General features: G+C 42.6%; 2 protein-coding genes across 3 annotated transcripts in view; one reads left to right on the top strand and one right to left on the bottom strand.

Annotated features, from left to right (window-relative positions):
* The window catches only part of SLC5A2 (solute carrier family 5 member 2), a 30,003-nt gene that overhangs the window by 4,618 nt on the left and 2,235 nt on the right, over positions 1-23,150 (bottom strand). The window contains exons 2-12 of the mRNA XM_058180718.1: positions 20,912-20,983; positions 20,199-20,303; positions 19,501-19,560; positions 18,326-18,430; positions 18,050-18,155; positions 9,157-9,237; positions 7,379-7,608; positions 6,322-6,457; positions 2,013-2,120; positions 1,552-1,702; positions 684-852 (exon numbers count right to left, since the gene is read on the bottom strand). Coding sequence (XP_058036701.1) covers positions 684-852; positions 1,552-1,702; positions 2,013-2,120; positions 6,322-6,457; positions 7,379-7,608; positions 9,157-9,237; positions 18,050-18,155; positions 18,326-18,430; positions 19,501-19,560; positions 20,199-20,303; positions 20,912-20,983 — 1,323 coding nt within the window. The remainder of the gene's footprint in view (positions 1-683; positions 853-1,551; positions 1,703-2,012; positions 2,121-6,321; positions 6,458-7,378; positions 7,609-9,156; positions 9,238-18,049; positions 18,156-18,325; positions 18,431-19,500; positions 19,561-20,198; positions 20,304-20,911; positions 20,984-23,150) is intronic.
* Positions 9,103-23,150, top strand: part of LOC131197082 (putative carbonic anhydrase 3) — a 68,980-nt gene continuing 54,932 nt past the window's right edge. Inside the window, exons 1-4 of one of the 2 annotated variants that reach the window (XM_058180713.1) lie at positions 9,103-9,243; positions 9,927-10,055; positions 10,572-10,983; positions 12,659-12,800. In XM_058180713.1, the coding sequence (XP_058036696.1) occupies positions 10,938-10,983; positions 12,659-12,800 (188 nt within the window). In that variant the 5' untranslated portion in view covers positions 9,103-9,243; positions 9,927-10,055; positions 10,572-10,937. Of the gene's footprint in view, positions 9,244-9,926; positions 10,056-10,571; positions 10,984-12,658; positions 12,801-23,150 lie in introns of those variants that run through there. The other variant, XM_058180711.1, reaches the window with a different exon arrangement.

Genomic DNA, 23,150 nt, shown 5'->3' with positions numbered 1-23,150 from the left:
CCTAAAACTGAGAGACCACTGCAGATCTGGGGAAAGCATAATTGTTAAAAAGTTGGAAGTGTCAAATAAAGGAGAATATTTGTAGCTCAGGAATGAAATGAGGGGTCCTTGGTGCTCTCTGAGCTTGCTTGTTTTCTTCCAGATGATTCATTACACTAACTAGGTAACATCATCAGTGCTAACACTGATGCTAACACTGATGGTGTTACCTAGTTAGGGTAATGAAACGTCTGGAAGAAAACAAGCAAGCTCAGAGAGCACCAAGGACCCTTCAGTTGGAAGTGTGTGTGACACAGACATCTTTCACCTCTATTTCTCCATGCTAGTAGACCAGTGTTTTCCAATCTCCAAGGCTGTGCGTTATGAAACTGTTGACTTCAATTCAACTCTTGATGACTTTGGCACTTGGCAGAAGTGGTTTTCTTCTGTCTTCTTGGGGATATTTTTTTTCCAACTTCCCAGTATCTGGAATCTCTGAATGGTCACTTATTTAACTATATAGGAAGTCCAAATTGGCTTAGGGCAGTAAAGGTAAGTAAACTAGATGCCACCATTCTAACTGGGCTTAAAATTCGGGTACTCTTATTCTCTCAATTTTGAGTGTTTGTGGTTCCCCTCCATGGATCTCACCCCTTATGTGGAGTTTCTGGTTGGCTTTGTCTTTTTTTTAAAAATCTGCTCACCTGCTCATTAAGCCTTTTGACAAAGACTCCAAGGAGAAAAATGGCAGCAATGGGTGGGGCCAGATAGCTGCTGATGGACTGGATGTAGTCAAAGAGTTGTCCGCCTTGGGCAACCTGCACCACAGGGATCCATGCAATGCTGATCCCCACAAGCAGCAAGATCCACACCCTGTAGACAGAAACAGCAAAGTGAAAATGTATCCCTTGTCCGGGAGGCAGGGACATGCTTGCAAAGTGGGGTTTAATTGAGGCTGGGAAAGGATTTCCATGGGTGTACTCATGGCCATGTAAAATTTACTTGTTACAAGTGAGTTCTAAGATTCATTCTTTTAATGCAGTTGACATGGCTTGCAGGATGGCAAAAATATCAGAGAAGTGGACAAATTTGGGAACCTTGTAGTATTTATAGCAGTGAGGTGCCAGTGTATATTATTAACAATCCTTGACAATGCCTTCCAACTTCCAAAATTAAAAAAAAAATAATTTCACAAATTTGCCAGACCTTGCAAGTTTTCAGGGGCCATGCATTAGTTCTTGTAGATTCCAAGTGAGAATATTAACGTCTTGCAGTGAACGAATGAATGAAAATGAATGAATGAATGAATGAATGAATGAATGGAATTTTGGTGCCTGTATCAGTGTACAACTCTCCTCTCTCTTTGAAAATGTTGCCATCCTTCGAGTTAAAGCTTTAACTTGGTTGGTATCACCAATCTTCCCCCCATCTGGCTGAACATTGCAAGAATTACAATAGAGTCACAACACATCTATAGGGCACCCAATGGAGGAAGACTAACAAGATGCAAGTGGTTGCTTTTGCAATAGCAAAGGAAGAATGTGCATGAACATAGGGTGTCCTCTTTCTCACCGGCCCACAATCAACAGCTCCCTCTCCTTGGCTTGGGGCCTCAAGCGTTTGTAGATGTCCATGGTGAAGAGGGTGCCGCTGCTGTTGAAGATGGAGGCCAGGGAGCTCATGAGGGCTGCCAGCATCACCGCTAACATCAGCCCCCGAAGGCCTGTGGTAATAATACATAATGGAAAGGAACAAGGAATGAATTCTAGCATTCAGCGTCCCTCGAGCCGTATAGCTGGTTAAATTCATAACAGAGCTGGGACCTCTTATTCAATGGTAGAGTCCAAAATCCTGCTATCTGTAATAGGGCTGGTCAAATTCCTCCATTATTGTTGATGGTCCCAACTAGATGGATAAGTTGTTTGATTTTGCAGGTGCTCCTCAAGGCACGGAGCTGTTACAAGCTTCCGCTGCTGCCAACTTTGGCTAAAGTGAGTGTATTGGGGTCAGGAAGGAAATAATCTCATTCTTACCATTTGGCATGAGAGAAACAACCAGTTTTGGATAGGCAATGTTAGAACACCCAACCTCTGTGCCACATATTTGCTTGCATTCATCTGGAACGATGCAAGCTACTTCGTCTGTAAAGTGAAGAAGAAGAAGAAAGGGATGAGCGATTCTGCCATAGGTAACAATGCTGCATTAACATATATATATGCATGTGCACACAGATGTAAATGACCAAGGTTCTGTACATCATATATACCAGGGGTCTCCAACCTTGGTCACGTTAAGACTTGTGGACTTTAACTCCCAGAATTCCTCAGCCAGCCGGCTGAGGAACTCTGGGAGTTGAAGTCCACAAGTCTTAAAGTGACCAAGGTTGGAGACCCCTGGTATATACTGTTTGTGCTGGGTGCTAAGAAGTGTTTGTTTTCACCATCTTAAATACCTCACTTCTAAATTTGTGAGCAACCATCCTGAGGTGCTATGTTCTTAAATTAACTGAGGAGAAGGTGGGAGGGAGGGTTTGGGGATTTTCTCTGTAGGAGGCTACAAACTCACTCCTCAGTTCCTCAGAGAATTAATATTATTTTCTTGTAGAAAAATGATGGCATTTAGACTTTTGATATAAATTGTACAAAGTTTCTGTTTTGAGAAGAATCTGTCAGCCTTTCTATTAAAATTGATATCTTCTACCTATCCTCAATCAAGGGATTTTTGATAAACTTTCTCACCTCTCTCTCTCCTTCTGTCTGTCTCTTTCTCTTACTGTCTTTCTGTCGGCATTGGGGTCAACCACAAAAAAAAAAAAGCCATAAACACAAAGAGCCAGCAATATAAATGTTAGGAGATAGAACTACTAATTCAACTGACCAATTTTTCTCTCCCTGTCAATAGAATAATAGGGAAAGAAGTTAAAACCATCAGATTGGGTTCAAACGGACCTTGGAGGTCTTCTAGTCCAGCCTGCTGCTCAAGCAGGAGATCCTATAAATGGGCAACCTGTATCTTTTTTTCCCAAAGGGTTTAATTTCATTTAAATTCTCTGGCGCTTAAATTTTAACTTCAGATGAAAGGAGGAAGGCTTTTCAACATTTCACTTGTGACAGTTCACCAACCCTATTGTTTCAGCATCTCCCAGTCTCAGCCCAGGGCTGTTTGCTGTCCTGTCTTCTAATCAACCGAAGATGGCTGAGAGATGTTGATGGAACTCATTTTCTCACGGACAATAACCTTCCCATGGGAAAGTAGGGTGGGGCTGAGGCCGTGGTGGAAAAGGGGAAGAGAGAACTGGAAAGAGTGGTTGAAGTTCTAGGCAGATAGAAAAAGGCTGTCTGGCCATCCACCAGTGCTATACAGGTAGTCCTCGACTTACCACAGTGACCGTTCAAAGTTACAGCAGTACTGAAAAATTTGATTTAGGATCATTTTTCACCATTCCAGCATCCACAGGCTGACGTGAAAACTCACTTAACAAATTTTTCACTTAGGAACAGAAATTTTAGGCTCAATTGTGGTTGTAAGTCGAGGTCTACTTATACAACACAAGATTCAGGTAGTCATCAATTTATGACAGGTCACTTAGCAACCTTTGGAAGTTATGACAGACTTTGAAAATAGGACTTTCAACCTAGATTTGAAGTTCTAACATCCACTCCCAATGCCCCACGATCACATGACTGCATTTTGGGTACTCCAGCAACCAGCATTTATGGCCATTGCCAGCACCCACAGTCATATAGGTGTGATTTATGCTGTTTTTTCTAGAAACTGGCCTTTACTTCCAGATTCTGGCAAAAACTGCCCCATAGCAAACAATAGGTAGACTTAATAACCCTGGCAATTGCTTTATAACCGCCATATTTGCTTAAAGACTATTGCAAAAAAAAAAAGATCGCAAAATTAGGCTTTATTATTTTTACAAATAACTTAAGGCGGTGAACATAACTAACAGACCTTCCTCCTTTTATTTTTCCCATAAGAACAACCACCCTGTGAAGTGGATTGGGCTGAGACAGAATTGGGGGCATCAGCTGGCTTTCATGGCTAAATCAAGACTAGAACTCACCATCTCCTGTTTTCTAGCCTGGTGTCCTAATCACTAGACCATGAGCGGTTTAACTGCACAAACATCAACCCCTCCGTGATTGCCACTTCACTACCATTTATCACAAAGCTACAGGACAACAGGAAAAGTAATCCAGCCTGTTTAGTTGTTGTAACTGCCAGAATCTCTTTACACGCTTGGAAATTAAACGAATTGCTTGCCTTGCTGATAAAACAAAGAACAAATTCACAGGGAGGTCCTGGCTGTTACACTGATTCTAGGACTTCACAAAACCTTCCTGATTTATACTTTGGGATCACAGAGGTGAAACCTGATTCATCCAAAGCAGAGGATAATTTGGGGGTGTCGACTGCCAGCTGACCAATATTAGTGATTTCTGAAGAAAGCCTCCGTAGTGTGATTGACTGTATATACAAATCAATAGAAAATAATGCTAAATTGTAAAATTGTGTAGTGTTAAACTTAGGTTTGGGCCTTATGCTTGAGTTGAGTTCTTTGATAGCCTCTTCTAAGAATCCTGCACATATAGCTAATCACTCTGGCTGGTAGAAGGATGGGGAATGGTAGGGTAGGGTAGGGTAGGGTAGGGTAGGGTAGGGTAGGGTAGAGTAGAGTAGAATAGAATGGAATGGAATGGAATGGAATGGAAAAGACTAGACTAGGCTAGGCTAGGCTAGGCTAGACTAGACTAGACTAGACTAGACTAGACTAGACTAGAATAGAATAGAATAGAATAGAATAGAATAGAATAAACAGAGCTGGAAGAGACCTTGGAGGTCTTCTAGTCCAACCCCCTGCTCAGGAAGGAAATCCTATATCATTTCAGACAAATTGTTGTTCAATCTCTTCTTAAAAATGTCCAGTGTTGGAGCATTCACAACTTCTGGAGGCAAGTTGTTCCACTGATTAATTGTTCTAACTGTCAGGAAAGTTCTCCTTAGTTCTAATTGCTTCTCTCCTTGATTAGTTTCCACCCATTGCCTCTTCTCCTGCCCTCAGATGCTTTGGAGAATAGCTTGACTCCTCTTTCTTTGTGGCAGTCCCTGAGATATTGGAAGACTGCTATCATGTCTCCCCTAGTCCTTCTTTTCATTAAACTAGACGTACCCAATTCCAGCAACCGTTCTTTATATGTTTTAGAGACATGTGCCATAACCCTCTTCATAACACTTCTCTTCACAATACTTTTTATTGTTAATAATATTTATTTTTGCACTACATGCTTTTGGGTGGTAAAGAAATGAACAGTAACAGTCTCCATCTGAGGAAATGGTCACTCAGTTGTGAATATTTATATTGTGGATGCTCTTAGATTTTATCAGAGCTATTTTTATTTAAGTGAAGAGAGGGTATGTATCTTCATATATTTTTCTTAAGAAGATTATTTCTGGGTTAAAGTTATTGTGAATAAAGCACCAGTTGAATTTTAATTGGAATGGCTTTCAAGTCCCTTCTACCCGCAGGCTGGGAGGGAAAAAGAAATGCTCATAAGCAATAAGTAAACCAAGATTGAGAACATCACAAAACTCAATACTGCCTCTATTGTAACTAGATCAGTAACTAGATATGTTTCCTTGTTTGAAATAAAATTGATACATTTTTACAATTACAATGAATTAATATTTACAATTCATACAACATTAATACAGTTGATTTTGTGTTACACAATATTCTAGATCAACCTGGAACTAGAATCTGTATTCTCAGCTATCTGAACCCTGCCAAAGCTGGAGAAGGTTTTTCTTGGTTGAGTTGGCTCCAGAGATCTCTAAATTCTCCCCTTTAATCTTGTATCCAGTACAGGTAGCACTTGACTAACAATCATTCATATAGTGACTGTTCAAAGCTACACTGAAAGGAGTAACTTACGACCATTTTTCACATGACTATCACAACATCCCCATGATCACATGATCAAAATTCGGATGCTTGGCAATTGGTTTATATTTATAACCAATTGCCATATCCCAGGTCATGTGATTCCCTTTTGTGACCTTCTGACAAGCAAAGTCAATGGGGAAGCCAGATTCACTTAACAACCGTATTACCAATTTAACAACTGCAATGATTCACTTAACCACTGTGGCAAGAAAGGTCATAAAATGAGACAAAACTCAACCCCTTGTTTTGCTTAACAAAATAAATTTTGGGCTCAGTTGTGTTTGTAAGTCGAGGACTACCTGTAGTAGCTGAGACTGTTCTTTGGCTCAGTTAGATTAACCATTTCTCATTTTTTTTCCTGATATCTACATTCCAGCCATCACCTTTACCTGGATACAGGATCCGGCTCATCATGCCAGGCATTACCATGAGGAACATGGGGAGTAGTTTGAGGTACCCACAAAGGATGCAGCCAGCTTTGACATGGGTCAAGTTCTTCCCGGCCAGGCACCTCTGTACTATCACCTACATGGGATGCAAATGAGAAGGTTTGCTGTAAAACATCTATGCCATTTTCTTCATTTCTGCTCTAGGGTATCCTCTTTAGGTACAATATATGGGGTTGAACAACTATACTATTGGCAAGATGGATATAAAGTTAGAAGTAGAATTCAGCTTAACAGAGGCTTGGCCTTAAATATAAGTAATTTTCTTTCCACACCAACAAACAAACAGGAGTCATAATCAAAGGTTATGCACAATCAACCTGGAATTAAGGAGAAACTTTCTCACAGTTAGTTAGGATAGTGGAACAGTTTGCCTTCAAAAGTTGTGGGTTCTTCATCACTAGAGATTTTTAAAGAAGAGACTGGACAGTCACTTGTCTGAAATGGTAGAAGGTCTCCGGCTTGAGCAAAGGGGTTGGAATAGAAGACCTCGAAAGTCCCTTCCAACTCTATTCTGATTAATTACTTCCAATTGAAAGCCTTAGGAAAACTTTAACCATCTTAGGCATAATAGCAGGATTTAATATCATTTATAGCAGGAGTGAAATGCTCCCGGATCGGACTGGATCGCATGATCCAGTAATGATCGTGGCCGGTAGTTCGGTGAACTGGTAGCGATGGCGGAGCAAAGCTCCACCCACCCATGTGTTTTTTACCTTCTGTGCATGCGCAGAAGTTTTTGCACATGCGCAAAAGGTTTGCGTGCACGTGACGTGCGTGCATGAAGCGAGAGTGCATGGGCGGTATGTACACTTCCAAACCGGTAAGGAAGGTAAGTAGATTTCACCCCGATGTATAGGTAGTGGGAGGCTTCTAGGAAGCTCTGTTGCTTTGTAAATAAGGAACTGTGAGTTTAATCCAGACTAAAAGGTTGTGATTCCTCAGAAATGAACACATTATTTTTATTCCCCCTTATCCTTCCCTAAAAATCATTCTGTACCTGGTCACTACACCAATACCAGAGAGAGTTGATGGACAGACCGAGGATAACAGCTGGCCAGGGCAGATCACTAGTGGTGGCATCTCTGATCATGTGAAAAGAGTCTTCACGGGGCAGGTAGCAGGAAGGTGAGATGTTGTAGAGGGCAGGAATGGGTGAAAGTGTCTGCTTGGGAATAGCCTCCATATATTTGTCAAATAATCCTTGATAACCTCCGATTTCATTGAAGGCTGTATGGGAAGAGTCATGGTCACGCTGGAACTGAAATTGCATTTTTATTCAGATGTTTGCACGTTACATTACACTTCCTGTTTCCCAGTTTGGAGATCTCTTCCCTCCCTCTGATTTTTCCCTGTGCAATGAAATTGCATTCCAGCATGATGGAGTTCAGCTGGTTCGGGCTGGTATGGGCGAACCGGTAGTTAAATAGTTGGCTGGCCCCTCCCCTCCCCTTCCAGGAGTCCCCACGTCTCCCGTTTTGGCTCCCAGGTAAGTGCAGGGAAGCCTACTAGGCCCAAAATGGAGCGCAGGCTAGGAGACTTCAGGGAGGTCCCCCCCCCCCATGGCCCGTTTCGCTCCCAGGAGGCTGCAGGGTGGCCTCCTAGGCCCAAAACAGGGAGCAGAGGGGCGCCACATCCCCCCTGTGACCCATAACTCCCAGGGCGGGTAAAGGAGGCCGAATGCTGCCTGTCACATCCCCTGGCTATGCCCACCATGGCCACACCCTCCCAGCCGGTCATTAAGGCAGAGAACCGGTTGCTAAATTATTTGAATCCCACCACTGCATAGCAGGCCTTTTGATACAGTTTTTTAAAAGTTAACTTTTTTTTTAGATCGATAGGATCAGTTGAACCTGAGCAATTTAACTATTTATTTATTTATTTATTTATTTATTTATTCGCATTTTTATACCGCCCTATCTCCCAAGGGACTCAGCCTAATAAATAACATACATATAAATACAGAATAAAACATCAATTAAAAAACTTATTAAATAAGGCCGAATATTTAGAAATAGCAATAAAAATAATAAAACCCCGTTAAAACCAAATTCAAAATTTAAAATTCTAGTCCAGTCCTGCGCAAATAAATAGATGTGTGTTAAGTTCGCGGCGAAAGGTTCGAAGGTCAGGAAGTAATGAATATGTAATTGCAAAAATGGCAGAATCTCATTACATGTGCAAAATCAAAAGACTTATATAACTATGTTCGTCATAAGGATTTTAGAAAACAAGGGTTAGTTTGAAAAGTTTACTGATCCAATTTATCTTTAGTTTAAATCATGCCTCTTTTTTTCAAAAAAATGTACAAAAAATTGGTAAACCTGTGGAAATGGTGTTATTTTTTGTCTTTAAAAATTGAGATTTGCTTTATAAGGATTCCCATCATTCTTGCCCTTTAGTGACAAAAATTTCAGAGTATCAGTTTTGATAAAAATGCCAGAGCATTATAAATGGCTAAAATAATATAACCTGAACTCCCCCTATAGAGAATTAATTATTAATTGTTCTCACCGTCAGGAAATTTCTCCTTAGTTCTAGTTTGCTTCTCTCCTTGATTAGTTTCCATCCATTGCTTCTTGTCCTGCCTTTAGGTGCTTTGGAGAATAGCTTGACCCTCCCTTCTCTGAGCAGTGACTAGGCAAGTGGTCGTAAATCAAGGATTATCTGTATCTACTTCCATTGTGCTTTTTTATGTGTGAGGCTACTGGAACCCACGTTCCGCAGTTTGAGACGTCAGAAGAAACCCAGTCTTTGTATCATCAGCAACCTACTCACCAAACCCCATCAGGACGAAAGCGCCTCCAATCATGACAAACGTCTGGACTGTGTCAGTGTACATCAAGGCTGCTAATCCTCCTGAAAGTAAGACGGAGACTTATATGCAGGAATGATGATGATGATGCTTTGGTTCCTCAAACAACTGACTCTCTTTTATCTGCACCTGGTTTAGACAACCCAGGGCCCTTTAAATCAGGGGCCTCCAACCTTAATAACTTTAAGGCTTGTGAACTTCAACTCCCAGAATTCCTTAGCCAGCTTTGGGAGTTGAAGTCCACAAACCTTAAAGTTGCTAAGGTTGGAGACCCCTGCTTTAAATGTCATTCTGCATTAAGGACAAATCCACCTGGGAAAGACGATGAGGGCTGCAGATAAAGCATTTTGAGAGAACCATATCAGTAGTTTTTGACTTGAGATCCCCACTGAGCACAAGCAAGACAGTTGTAAAATGATTAATGCCCCATTTTATGACCTTTCTGGCCACAGTTGTTAAGTGAATCACTGCAATTGTTAAGTTAGCAACACAGTTGTTAAGTGATTCTGGCTTCCCCATTGATTTTACTTGTCAGAAGGTTGCAGAAGAGAATCATATGACCCTGGGACACTGCAACCGTCATAAACACATGCCAGTTGCCAAATTTTGATTAGGAGGACGCTGTAAAGTGTGATAAACAGTCATAAGTCACTTTTTTCAGGGCCATTGTAAATTTGAATGGTCACTAAATGTATGGTTGTATGTTAAATATTATCTGTATGCTTTCTTTTAGATCCTTCTGACCTCTTCTACCTCAAAGAATCATGCGCACTAATCTGTTTGTTGGAAGCATGACTACATGAGCTAATTCTACAATTTTGTAAGGCTACATTAACAGAAAAGGGACACGGTGGCTTTGTGGGTAAGATGCTGAGCTTGTCGATCGAAAGGTCGGCAGTTCGAATCCCTAATGCCGCGTAACGGGGTGAGCTCCCATTACTTGTCCCAGCTTCTGCCAACCTAGCAGTTCAAATGCACGTAAAAAATGCAAGTACAAAAATAGGGACCACCTTTGGTGGGAAGGTAACAGCGTTCCATGCCCCTTTGGCATTGAGTCATGCCGGCCACATGACCACGGAGACGTCTTCTGATAGCACTGGCTCTTTGGCTTTGAAACGGAGATGAGCACCACCCCCTAGAGTCAGGAATGACTAGCACATATGTGCAAGGGGAACCTTTACCTTTTACCTTTACCTTTACATTAACAGAATCTTGCAAGTCTAAGGTGCAAACTTTTCACTGCCACTTTAAAGTGTGTGATCCATTACGGTGGGTCCTTCCTAAGTTTCTTCTTCTGACTGTTAAGCAATGGAGGGCTCTTTCCTCTCTCTCTTATCTGTTCGTTCCCTAAGCCACATCTCTTTCCCTCATTCCCAAGGTCATCCACACATCCATTACAAGCGTGCACAGGCAGGCAGCATCTTTTTGGAAAGATGCTTTCCCACAGGATTCTGGTGTGAGTCATGGCAGACTGAAGACGTCTCTGCAAATGGGTCAAGATGACAACCGCTATGTAGAATGAAAGACTGCCAAGTTAAACTGGTTCTTCAAATTTCTCCAAAGAAAGAAAAATCAAGAGATCGCCCACAACTGCTTTGATTGACAGGTCCTTGTGAGACCATAAAACAAAGGTCTCTCACCCATTTGGGTGCCAAGGGACAGCATCAAGGGACAGCAGGAGCAGAGCCTTTCATGACGAACTCCCTTTCTAATCACTTTTGGAAATGTTCAGTTTAATCATTTTATGAATATTAGAGACCTTCAAAACAGCAAACTTAAACTGGCACCAGGTGAGTTTTACATTCTTCATTAGATTTAGGAAATTTTAAAGAGAGTCTTCAAAATTTAAAATAATATACAATTGGCAAAAGGCAGGGAAAAAAGGAGATTTTTTTTTACTTGTTCTGAAATAATAATATTGAGAGATATTAATATCTCAGAAAGAATACAGATTTCAATGAATAAACTTTTACAAGGCAATAAGAATATTTTTTTTAAAAAAACACTGACCTGACTTAAATATTATAGAGTTTGGAGACATGGAAGACCACAAAAAATGAAATTACCAAAATAGGAATACAAAAGAGAAATCAGGGATCTGGATTTGGATTTGGAACAGCTTTGACAAGAAAACCTGGATATTGTCTCTTTATGTGGATAGTAGTTTTGAAATGTCTTTGAAGATTTATTTTAAATACCAAACAGTGATGAAAGATCAAATCCTGCAATGCTATAGGAAGGATTTAAAGGTCAAGATTGTGCAAAGCAAAAAGAAGAAATATACAGTAAGGTTGAATTATTTGGCTAGGGATAAATGATTCTTATTTGGTGCTCTCTCAGCTTGTTTGTTTTCTTGCAGACATTCATTACCCAGCTAAGTAATATCTTCAGTTTAAATAACAACATAATCAAAGAAGTACCAAAAAGAAATTCACCCCCACCTATACTGACAGGGCAAGCTGCTATATATAGACAAGAGAGTACATCCCATTCCCTTCTAGACCTGAAGATGTTACCTAGTTGGGTAATGAAATGTCTGCAAGAAAACAACCAAGTTCAGAGAGCATCAAGGACTCCACAAGTGATTCAACATTGAGCTATACATATTCTCCTCCATTGGTATTACGGTATTTTGTTTAATATTTCTGTTAACTCCTAATGTATGTTTTGCTGAACCAGGATTGAAAAGATGATGATTTCTGGATAAAAGGCTATGGGGAGAAGATGTTTTTTTAAATTGGTAACTTTAAAAGAAAGGTTAAAAGTTAGCATATTAGTTTACGCTTAGTATGATGCAAATTGGAAGCCCCTTCTATATTATTATCTTCTGTTGTCTTTTTCTTTTTGTTTAATTTGGTTCTATTAGTTTTTACTATGTTTATTAAAATTTAAGCAAATAAAAAAAATTAAAGTCTGCCTCACATTTGCTGAAAATGCCAAGCACTGAACACAAGTGCAAAGTCAACAAAGTCTACAACTTGCTATCAAGTTACACTCCTTCCTCCTTTCCTTGATGATCTAGAGCAGTGTTTCTCAACCTTGGGAAGTTTGAGATGTGTGGACTTCAACTCCCAGAATTGGGGGAATTCTGGAAGTTGAAGTCCACACGTCTCAAACTTCCCAAGGTTGAGAAACACTGCTCTAGACCAGCATTTCTCCACCTCAGCAATTTTTAAGATGGGTGGACTTCAACTCTTAGACTTCCCCAACCAGCCATGCTGATTGTGGAATTCTGGTAGCTGAAGTTTACATCTTAAAGTTGCTGAGGCTGAGAAACACTGTACTTTGTTAGAATTAGATGGGAAAGGATATAGACCACTGTTGGAGCTAGGAGAAAATTTTGTTGTTGACCAACATAAATCTGACCTACATACCTTTTGTTTTTGGATTTTTTGGGTAACCAATCGTATTCTTACACGTCTAGTTCCTTGCTTAATTATAAAACAGCCCATTGTCTTGTGTCAGGGTCTTGCCCATGGAATGCTGCTGAACCTGCCCATGGGTGGTTGGCCAGGCTTTGCAACCCCATCATAACACGTTTGGAGATTCTGATATCCAGCTTGACTAGACCAAACAACACTCATTCTCAAGAAGAGAGAGAGAATTGGTAAGTTGAGAAGTTTCCTCTTACATTTTTTTTCAGTTGCACATCATGTATCTTGGGATGCTCTGTTAACCAAGACTTGTTTTTAGCTTCCTTTGTGATACAAGATACAGGCAGCTCTGGTGGATACCTTATACCAAGGGTCTGCAAACTTGGCTCTTTTAAGACTTGTGGACTTCAACTTCAAGGAATTTTGGGAGTTGGAGTCCACAAGTCTTAAAAGAGCCAAGTTTGCAGACCTCTGCCTTATACCAACCTTGGTGCCACTTTAAGGCCTGTGGACTTCATGCTAGCTGGGGAATTCTGTGAGTTGAAGTCCACAGGTCTTAAAGTTGCCAGGGTTACCCCTGCCTTACAGCCCTGCCTTACAGACAAGGAATTGTCTGTGATTGTGTGTAATTACTTAGTCATTAATAAGATGTCATGGCTATATATGTTACAAGATGCTCTTAAAACAAGAGATTCAGAACCCTTGAGTCTTTCCTGCCTATGGAGTATATATGTTCTGTCAGTCCGTCCATCCATCCATCCATCCATCCATCCATCCATCCATCCAGTGGTGGGATTCAAATAATTTAACAACTGGTTCTCTGCCACGAATGGGGACTGACCATCCCCCAACCTCTCCCGCTCAAAGTGGATCGTGGGTGCTGCGTTGCAATGGAGAAAGTATAGTATAGCCTTTATTGTCATGTATACAATGAAATTGGTTTTAGCCTCACTGGTGCAATCCATGACAAAAAATGACAAACAACATAAATAGTATAAAGAATAATCCCTAGGCAAATAATTAAGGAGAAAAAAGAAAAAGAAAAACTAGTCATACATTTCCACATGTGCGTGGAGTGATTGGCAGCCCAAGGATAGAAACTATTTTTAAGCCTATTTGTTTGGCTGGCTATTCATCGATGTCTTCTGCCTGATGGTAGAAGAGACACTGACCAGGGAAACGGGAAATGGAGTGGACCGCACGAGGGAAGAAGGAGGCTGCTTTCCCTCTTTCTTCTCCCTGCTGCTCCTCCACCAGCCACTTCATTTCCCGTTTCTCTCCTTATGATGTAACAGTAACAGAGTTGGAAGGGACCTTGGAGGCCATCTAGTCCAACCCCCTGCTCACGTAGGAGATCTATACTAGGGATTCGAATCGCTGAACTGCCGACCTTTCTGATTGACAAGCTCAGTGTCTTAGCCACTGAGCCACCTAGTTAGGCTAAAATGACACTGAAATTTGGAAGTGTTTCCTTCCTCCTCTTACTTCCTCCCTCCCTCTATTGCAATACAAGCACCCAAGATCCATTTTGACCGTCCTCATAATTCTAACTCTGCCTGTCTACTAGGTGGGCTTTGCTCAGCATGTATGTACGGCATTGTGTAATGCACAACTGTGCGGTCCCATCTGACAAGAAATCCAGAGATTAGCCTTTTTGAGGGGGACCACAGGCAGCAGAAGTGGGAACTAGAGAAAGACCACCTTCCTAGCAAGATAAAGAAACAGCCTCTACTATATGAACAATGCGGGCTAATAAAAGCATTGGAACCCAGGCATTTCTGGGTTAAGGTATTTTTATCGAGCTCAGCTAGCTTCGAGGGGTTCATAGGGGCAGCACCGCCCATTCTAGCCATCCTTTCCAAGCTGTTGCCTTCATTCACCATCTTAGGAGAAACGGGGCTCGGCAGGTTTGAGTCCTACCACAGGCCAACTGGAAATCAGCTGCGTCGGAAGCTGTGGGGACAACCAGGGCTCAGGAAGACCTGACCTGAAGCCCGATGCCAAACCCCAAGTGAAGAGGGTCCTCTGCAACATTGTGCATGCTCGGGTTTCTGGTGCATGCTCAAAAGAGCACTTGCTGAGCTGAGCATCGCTAGAAAACCTCAGTGGCTGCTTCTCAAACAAATATGGAGCAAAGCTTGTACAAAGATGGCTGGCTAAGTCTCTCCACTAATCTACTCTTTTCTCTCTTTTTCCCCTCTCCTTATGCTTTCCTACTTAATTTAGTAATTTCTCCTCCCCACCCCCCGGTGATCTGATACAGCTTCTTCTGCTACTGCCATGTGCATGCATGGTAGTTTGGCCATTTAGGAGCCAGTTCACTGAACTTTACAAAAAATTAGCCACCGCGTCTGCTGAACCAATGCAAACCACCACTTCATTCATCTATCCATCCATCCATCCATCTATCTATCTATCTATCTATCTATCTATCTATCTATCTATCTATCTATCTATCTATCTATCTATGTGTGTGTATATCTATGTGTGTGTATTTGTTTTCGTAGATTTTCACGGGTATAGGTATGCAAGTCTTGGCATATTCGGGTCTTTTCCAGTGTAAGGTTGAGAGTATCTTGGTGACGTTTTGACGAGGTCCCACTCGTCATCTTCAGGCTGGTGCTTACGGCTTCGTGCTTCTGCGAACAAAGCATGGTCTCAGAGCTGCCGTCTCTCTATAAATACTGGTGGTGAGGTGTAGAGTGCTGGCTTTGTTGCTGTAAGCGGGTTGGTTGGCTGTGTTGTTACATCTTGATTGGTTGATGGAGTTGATGTTTGCAGATTAGTCGGCTGTTTCGAAGCCACGAAAATTGACACCAGACCCAGGATAACACATGATGCCACCACCAATCATCCTCACCAGATTCAAACCCAAACCCATCCCATAGACAAATACAACCACCATGCAGAAGCCAGACCACGGCGGCATCACCAGCTGCTGCACCCCCCTCCGATCCCCAAGCTGACACACGCCATGAATACATGACAGGACCTCAGACTCGGAACCAGGCCAGAGCCCAGGGTGCTGCATCACAGCCATTTCCCCAGGGTGTTGCAGCACAGTGCTCAGGATGTCATAGCACTAGTCTCAGGATGTTGCAGCACAGCCCATTACCCAGGTTGTTAAGACTAATGGGCACACAGCTAAGACCACACCCACACAGGATGCTATGAAACAGCCGACTAATCTGCAAACATCAACTCCATCAACCACTCAAGATGTAACAACACAGCCAACCAACCCGCTTACAGCAACAAAGCCAGCTCTCCACACCTCACCACCAGTATTTATAGAGAAACGGCAGCTCCGACCACACTTTGCTCGCAGAAGCACGAAGCCATAAGCACCAGCCTGAAGATGACGAGTGGGACTTCATCAAAACATCGCCAAGATACTCTCAACCTTACATGGGAAAAAACCCGAATACGCCAAGACTTGCATATATGTGTATGTATATATACATATATATGGTTCTGGAGGCTAAAACATACAAGGAATATTTATAGGAATTGGGTATGTCTAATCTAATGAAAAGAAGAACTAGGGAAGACATGACAGCAGTATATTCCAATATTTGAGGGGCTCCTACAAAGACGAGGGGGTCAAACTATTTTTCAAAGCAGCAAAAGGCAAGAAAAGAAACAATGAATGGAACATAACCAAGGAGAGAAGCAACCTAGAACTAAGAAGAAATTTCCAGCTTGCCTTCAGAAGTTGAAGGCTTGGAGGAGGCTTTCAAAATGGACAATAATTTATCTGAAATGGTATACGGTCTCCTGCTCAAGCAGAGTTTGGGACTGGAAGACCTCCAACATTCCTTCCAACTCTATTATTCTATCTTCTATGTTCTACATGTGTGTGTTTAGGGAATAGACAGGTCATGCGATGGCGAAACAATTCTTCTAGATTTCTGGCCTGATTACTTCCTGGCTACTGCATTGTTCTTTTTAGAAGGAATTAAGTTTTAATTGGCTGATAGGCGGTGTGCGTAGGTTGTGTGTGAGAGAGGGCTTGGCTGCTGGCATTCTGCCTGGCTGTTTGGGCATCCAGAATTGTAGCATCCATCTGAAAGAAGAATGGTAATCCTGGGACAAATGTAAATTTGGTAAAATTATGAAGAAAAGGACAAAATCCAGTAGGGAAGTAAGCCCACTTACTGGCCCTAAATGTTGGTTGTGAGGTGAAGAGAAGAACTTTTAAATGGTAATATTCTAAAAGAAGATTTGGCTTGCTGGATGTGAGGAGAAATAGGATTGTTCTGCAATACTAAGCCTAGTTGCGTGACTTCAAATAAGTGAATAAATGACAGAAAATACTCACTTACTTCATTTTTTTTTAATGAATGCTAGACCCTCTTCAGAAATATTCCTCTTCATCAGTGTCAACTTATGATACTTTTTAACCTTGGCAGGATCATGTAAAGTCTTAGATCTATGATGGAGAACCTATGGCATGCATGCCCCAAATGGCACACATGCAGCCATGTCACCTGGCATGTGCAGCATCACCTGTTCCTCTTCCAGGTTTCTGCCGTGCATGCGAACGCACTGATCAGTTGGCCTTGCCGGAAACTGGAAGAGCTGGCCTTTCATTTTCCTGAGTGAGCATGCGCGCTGGCCAGCTGATCGGCGTATGCACATGCGCAGTAATAACCTGAAGACTTGCTGGCCGGCACACATGTGTGCATTGGAAACTGGAAGTACCTTATCCGGCACGTGCATGACCTGTGGGCAACTTCTCTTCCTGGTCACAGCCCTGACGAGTGCCTGTGTGTGCACGAAGCAAAGTTACATGTGCAAAGTGCTCCCTTTTTGGTATTTGGTGCCACATGCACATTGCCCAGGAATTTCAGCTTCCTATCAGGGGCGCGTTTCAAAACCTGTTGCTACCGGTTCGCTTGTGGGTGTGCGCACTTGCGCACGACACCTGCACATGCACAGAAGCGTCTGGGTGGGTGGGTCGGTGGAGCCTGCTGCTGCTGCTACCGATTTGCCCAATCCGGGGCAAACCAGTAGCAACCCACCATTGCTTCCTATTTAATACAGGTGAGTCCTCGATTTATAACCACAATTGGAACTAGAATTTCCGTTGTTGAGCAAGACGATTGTTAAGTGTCTCACGTTCAGTTTTATGACATTTTTTGACATGGCTGTTAAATGAATCACTGCAGTCGTTATGTGAGTCATGCCATAATTAAACGAATCCAAGTCCCCCCCTTGACATTGCTGGTCAGAAGCTGGCTGACAATGGCAATTGTGTGATCCCAAGACCCTACAACCGTCCTAAATACACAACCAGTTGCCAAATGCCCCAATTTTGAACACATGACTGTGGAGAATGCTGCAAGGGTCATACGTGTGAAGGCTGGTCCTAAGTCATTTTTTTCAGCAACATTTGTAACTTCAAATGTAAATGAATGGTTGTAAGTTGAGGACTACCTCAATGTACCCAGTTCATTCCCATCCCAAGAACCCAAGTTACCTGTCGCGGTATAAATGGTGGTTATGATCAGAAGCGCTATGACAGCTAGATAAATATTCCAGCCCAGGGCTTGCTGGATGAAGACAGCACCAGAAAACATGTCCACCTGCAGGTGAGAGAACAGAAATGCCACAGGAAGATGTGCAGGTTAATCTGAATTTAAAAGCCATGAGAACATTTATACCAGCCTTCCTAAAAAGGAAAAAGTAAAGAGATTTCCAAATATTCTCCACAACCTGCTACTGTGTCCTGGAAGTCTGGGGAAAAATGACCTACTGATATTTTGGTGAAGATGTACATGAAAAGAGAGAGGATGGAGAGGTAGAGACGGATCCGTTGGCCTCCAAAACGTTTCTTCAGGTACTGGGGCATTGTGATGACCTACAGAGGGGAAGGAGCAGAGAAAATGTTACATTTATTTATTATTTCTTGATCAGACTTTTATTCCACCATTATTACTATGTAGGTAACTCAAGTCAGCAAGCATACTAATACTACTTCTTCCTCCCGTTTTCCCCACAACAACATCCCAGTAAGGTGGGTTGGGCTGAGAGAGAATGATTGGCCCAAAGTCACTCATTCATGCCTAAGGCGGGTCTAGAACTCACTGTCTCCTGATGATTGGCTCAAAGTCATGCAGTTGGTTTTCTTGCCTAAGGTGAAACTAGAACTCACCATCTCCTAGTGATTGGCCCAAAGTCACCTAGCCAGCTTTTATGCCTAAGGCGGGACTAGAACTCACCATCTCCTGGTGATTGGCCCAAAGTCAACCAACCAAGTCACAGTTATATGGTGGGACTAGTATTCACCATCTCCTGGTTTCTAGGCCAACACCTTAATCACTAAACCCAGTTGACTCTTTTCTTTCCATAATGTCAGAAGATCCCCAAAAGGCCAGAGTGTTTAATACACAGCTCAAGTGTTTTGCAACACTTTCAGAGCACAAGAGGATTTGCAGAATCCAATCAGGGTTGGTCACTGGGATCAGAGGTTTTGTCGGAAGTTGGAGCCCATCCACAGGGAATTTCTCTGTGTCAAGAAGATTTGACAGGGTTTGGCATGCTCAAGGTAGCGTACTAGGTGGCAAGATATTTTCTGTCACCAGCCTCGCATGCTGTCTGAAAAGTATTAACGGCTGGACACTTTCCCCAGTTACTGGATTAGGAAAGGGAACATATTTTCCCAGCCCTTTAATTTTTATATTGCATAAAATAACAGAAATGTGTCCTGTTTGGTTAAATTAAGAATTGGGAGGAGGCTGGCATTTGGCAAGCTCACTCCAGATACGTGGCTGCACTGTTTCTTTGAGCTTAATCTACCTTGCAAGGCTGATATGAAGAAAAGTGGGATGGATGGATGGAGAGAACGATGGAGCTGAATTATTTGGGAAGATAAAAAATGCCACAGAGAAGCAAATAAAGAAATGTGTGATTGAGAAAAGAAATCACTACCTCAGCAGAGAGGTAAACTGGAACAAAGAACCATCCCAGGAGAAGAACAAAAAATATAGCCTAAAAAGAAAGAAAACAAAATGGAGTGAGAACCAGGATAGATCAAGTTTCCACCTTTTTCTTTTCCCTCAAAAATTCTCATCAAAGCTTCTGGACAATTAATTTGCAGCTCATGACAGGCAGAAACGAAACAGGTGAAGCTTCCTCTAGCTTTGCATCGTCAGTTCTTACTGATTATCTGTGAAAATCGACAAGATAAAAATTTCTCCCACAGCAACAGAGTCATGGGCACGGTGGGAATCAAAAAAAGGAAAGGCGGCATTCATATTGTATGATCAAATTGCTGCTGTCTCTTAATGTGCACCGTTGCACGATTGTGGGGGCCATCTTGCCTTTTTTGACCCCCCTACCCTGTAGATACTCCTTTTCTCTCTGCTGATGGGGAGGGGCAAATCAGGGACTAATCAAAGTATTCTGGTGCTTTCTGCTCAGCAAATGAAGCAGGCCTTGCTACATCCCCTTGTGGGGATTCCTCTCTGGCAAAGGTGAGCAACTTATGTCCCCTTTGTGACCTGTGGACTTCAACTCCGATGGCTGGTTCAGGAATTCTGGGAGTTGAAGTCCAGAAGTCTTAAAGAGGCCATAGTTGCCCACCCTTGCTCTGGGGAAACTCTCCATCTTGTCTCTCTGCTACTTACATTCCACTCAAATCCTGCCACGGCCAGGCCATTCGCTGCTCCAGTGCCTGCCAATCCCACAAAATGGCCACTGCCAATGTTGCTGGCAAAGAGAGAAGCGCCAATCTGTGAACACAACCACCAAATTTTCTTTAAAAAAAAAAAGCATATTGACTTTCCAAATCTATTGTCTTGTCTCCCAGTTCATCCAGTAACTTAGGTTGCTATTCTTTCTCGCCTATTCTTATCGCATCTTCATAGAATCCTATGATTGGGGGACCGTAGAGGTCATCTAGTCCAGTGGCCCTCAACTTTTTGGGCACCAGGGACTGATTCCGTGGAAAGGGGTTTATCTGTGGACCGGAGGTTGTGTGGTTCCATATGCTGCCTGCATCCCACAAATGGGGCTTCACTTGTTTGTGTGGCCCAGTTTCTGGCATGCCACGGACCAGTGTCAGTCCTTGGGTCGATGGTTGGGGACCCCTGATCTAGTCCAATCCCCATGCCCATCACTGACAGATAGTTTCATATCCTTCTTCTTCCCAAATAACACACTTGATTTTCCTTTCCTTCTTCCTTCTGTAACTTTACTTTGCTCCTTCTGTAACTTTACTTTGCTCTGCTTACTTTGCTTTGATCCCCTATTCTAAATCTTGTTGAGTGCCCTCTGTCCCATCCCTCAATTAATTGGGGTCTCTTGTCTCCTCTCCCCACTCTCTCTTTTGGTCACTCACCGGCCACCACACCATCTTCCTTCCAGCCAAGAAATATCCCCTTACTGTCCCTCGATTAATCCGGTGCATGGACTACAAACCAGAAGAGAAAGAGGAAAGATAATGAGGATTTATAATCTGAGTCACATAACACATCCTACCCTGCAGTGGTGGGATTCAATTTTTTTTTTTACTACCGCTCCTGTGGGCATGGCTTGGTGGGCATGGCAAGGGAAGGATACTGTAAAATCTCCATTCCCTCCCCACTCCAGGGGAAGGATACTGTAAAATCTCCATTTCCTCCCGATCAGCTGGGACTCGCTGGGAGGCACAGAATAGATGGGGATGGGGGCAGTCAGAGGTGATATTTGCCGGTTCTCCAAACTACTCAAAATTTCTGCTACTGGTTTTCCAGAACTGGTCAGAACCTGCTGAATATCACATCTGCTACCCTTGGTTGTCTTAAGCATAGTTTGTGGTGTTGGAAGAAATATCCATCTGGGTTCAGTTCCAAGTAGGGACAAAGACACTAGAAACATGGAGACTGCTTGGAAAGATGGTTTAATGGTGGTCAGGATCACATGGCTTGAGTTCCTGAACAGAAAAGGGGCGAGATCCTGTGCGCTCCCTGGCTTTATGCTTTTTCTGAGCTTTGAACTCTCTGGGGCACAGGAAGAGTACCCTGATTGGTTGTCAAACTCCCAGGTGGTCTAGGGGTCTTAGTTAACATTGTAGGTTGTCCCTCAAGCTTGCCTGAGCCTTGCCATGTGGTGAGTTTCTGTTCTATTGTGTTGCAGATGATGATGGCCTATTGACAAAGGTGGGGAGAATGAGTTTCTACATCTGACCCATTGACAAAGGTGGGGGAAAATGAGTGAGCTTGGTTGAGGCTTTAATGGCCCATTGACAAAGGTGGGGGGAGTCAAGAAGCTGCTTTGTCTTTAAAACATGTTTCTCCATTTCTCATCCAGGGAAATATATTCTGCCTTTTTAAATATTTTCTAAAATATTTCATTCTTCTAGGAGGGGGGTGGGTGCTAAATTCCTACAATGGTATAAACCAGGGGTAAAATCCAGCAGGTTCTGGAGAACCGGTAGTGGAAATTTTGAGTAGTTCAGAGAACCGGCAAATACCACCTCTGGTTGGTCCCAGAGTGGGATGGGAATGGAGATTTTCCAGTATCTTTCCCCTGCTACGCCCACCAAGCCACGTCCACAGAATCGGTAGTAAAAAAATTTGGATTTCACCACGGGTGTAAACCACAAGTATTAGTGTTTCCTGCATCATGATTTCCCTCTGCAGCCCTACTTTTCTTTTCGTAGCCCTTGGAACCACCTCTAATCAGGACTGACAGGAGTCATTTGAGGTCTATAATAGGGGTATCATAGTGAAGAAAGCAAAATCAAGTTCCCAAATTGTCCTCTACCGAAATCCAGATCTGTCCACTGCGGTCAGCATACCTCCATGTTGAAGCTCCTTGCAGATCCCCCCCTCACTCCTCTCCTTCCCACTTTAAGACATATGGACTTCAACTCCCAGAATTCTCCAGCCAGCGATGCTAGCTGAGGAATTCTGGGAGTTGAAGTCCAGACCTTTTCAAAGGTCCAAAGTTAAAAAAAACACTGCTCTAAGTAAAGGAAGGATATGTTCAGGGCATGGTCGAAAAAGCCAAGATGGCGGGTATGGCAGTGTGATCAAAGCTTCTTTTTTTTTTTACATGCAATGCAGGATGAGCTTTAATTGCACTGTTGCGCTACCATTTTGGCTTTTTTAAGCCATGCCCTGCAAACACCCCTGAAATAAAGCCAGATATTAAGGACATTACCTTACAGATGACCCCCCCACCCTGTTAAAGACCTTGGAGTTTTCATATCCAATGTTCTAAGTGCCAAAGCCCACTGCAACTACATCGCAAAAAAGGCTTTAAGAGTTGTAAGCCTAATCTTATGTAGCTTCTTCTCCAGAAACACTACACTACTAACCAGAGCTTATAAAACATTTGCTAGACCAATTCTTGAATACAGCTCACCTGTCTGGAACTCATACCATTTTTCAGACATCAGTACAATTGAACGTGTCCAGAAAAATTTTCAAGAAGAGTTCTCCACTCCTCTGAATACAACAAAACACATTATGCCACCAGACTTGAAATCTTGGGTTTAGAAAACTTAGAACTCCGCCGCCTTCGACAGGACCTGTGTTTAACTCATAGAATCATCTATTGCAATGTCCTTCCTGTTGAAGACTACTTCAGCTTCA

Source organism: Ahaetulla prasina, chromosome 4 (assembly GCF_028640845.1).
Source record: "Ahaetulla prasina isolate Xishuangbanna chromosome 4, ASM2864084v1, whole genome shotgun sequence".
In the NCBI taxonomy this organism is placed as follows: domain Eukaryota; kingdom Metazoa; phylum Chordata; class Lepidosauria; order Squamata; family Colubridae; genus Ahaetulla; species Ahaetulla prasina.
Note: the sequence above shows the minus strand (reverse complement) of the source record. Positions and strands in the feature narration are given on the sequence as shown.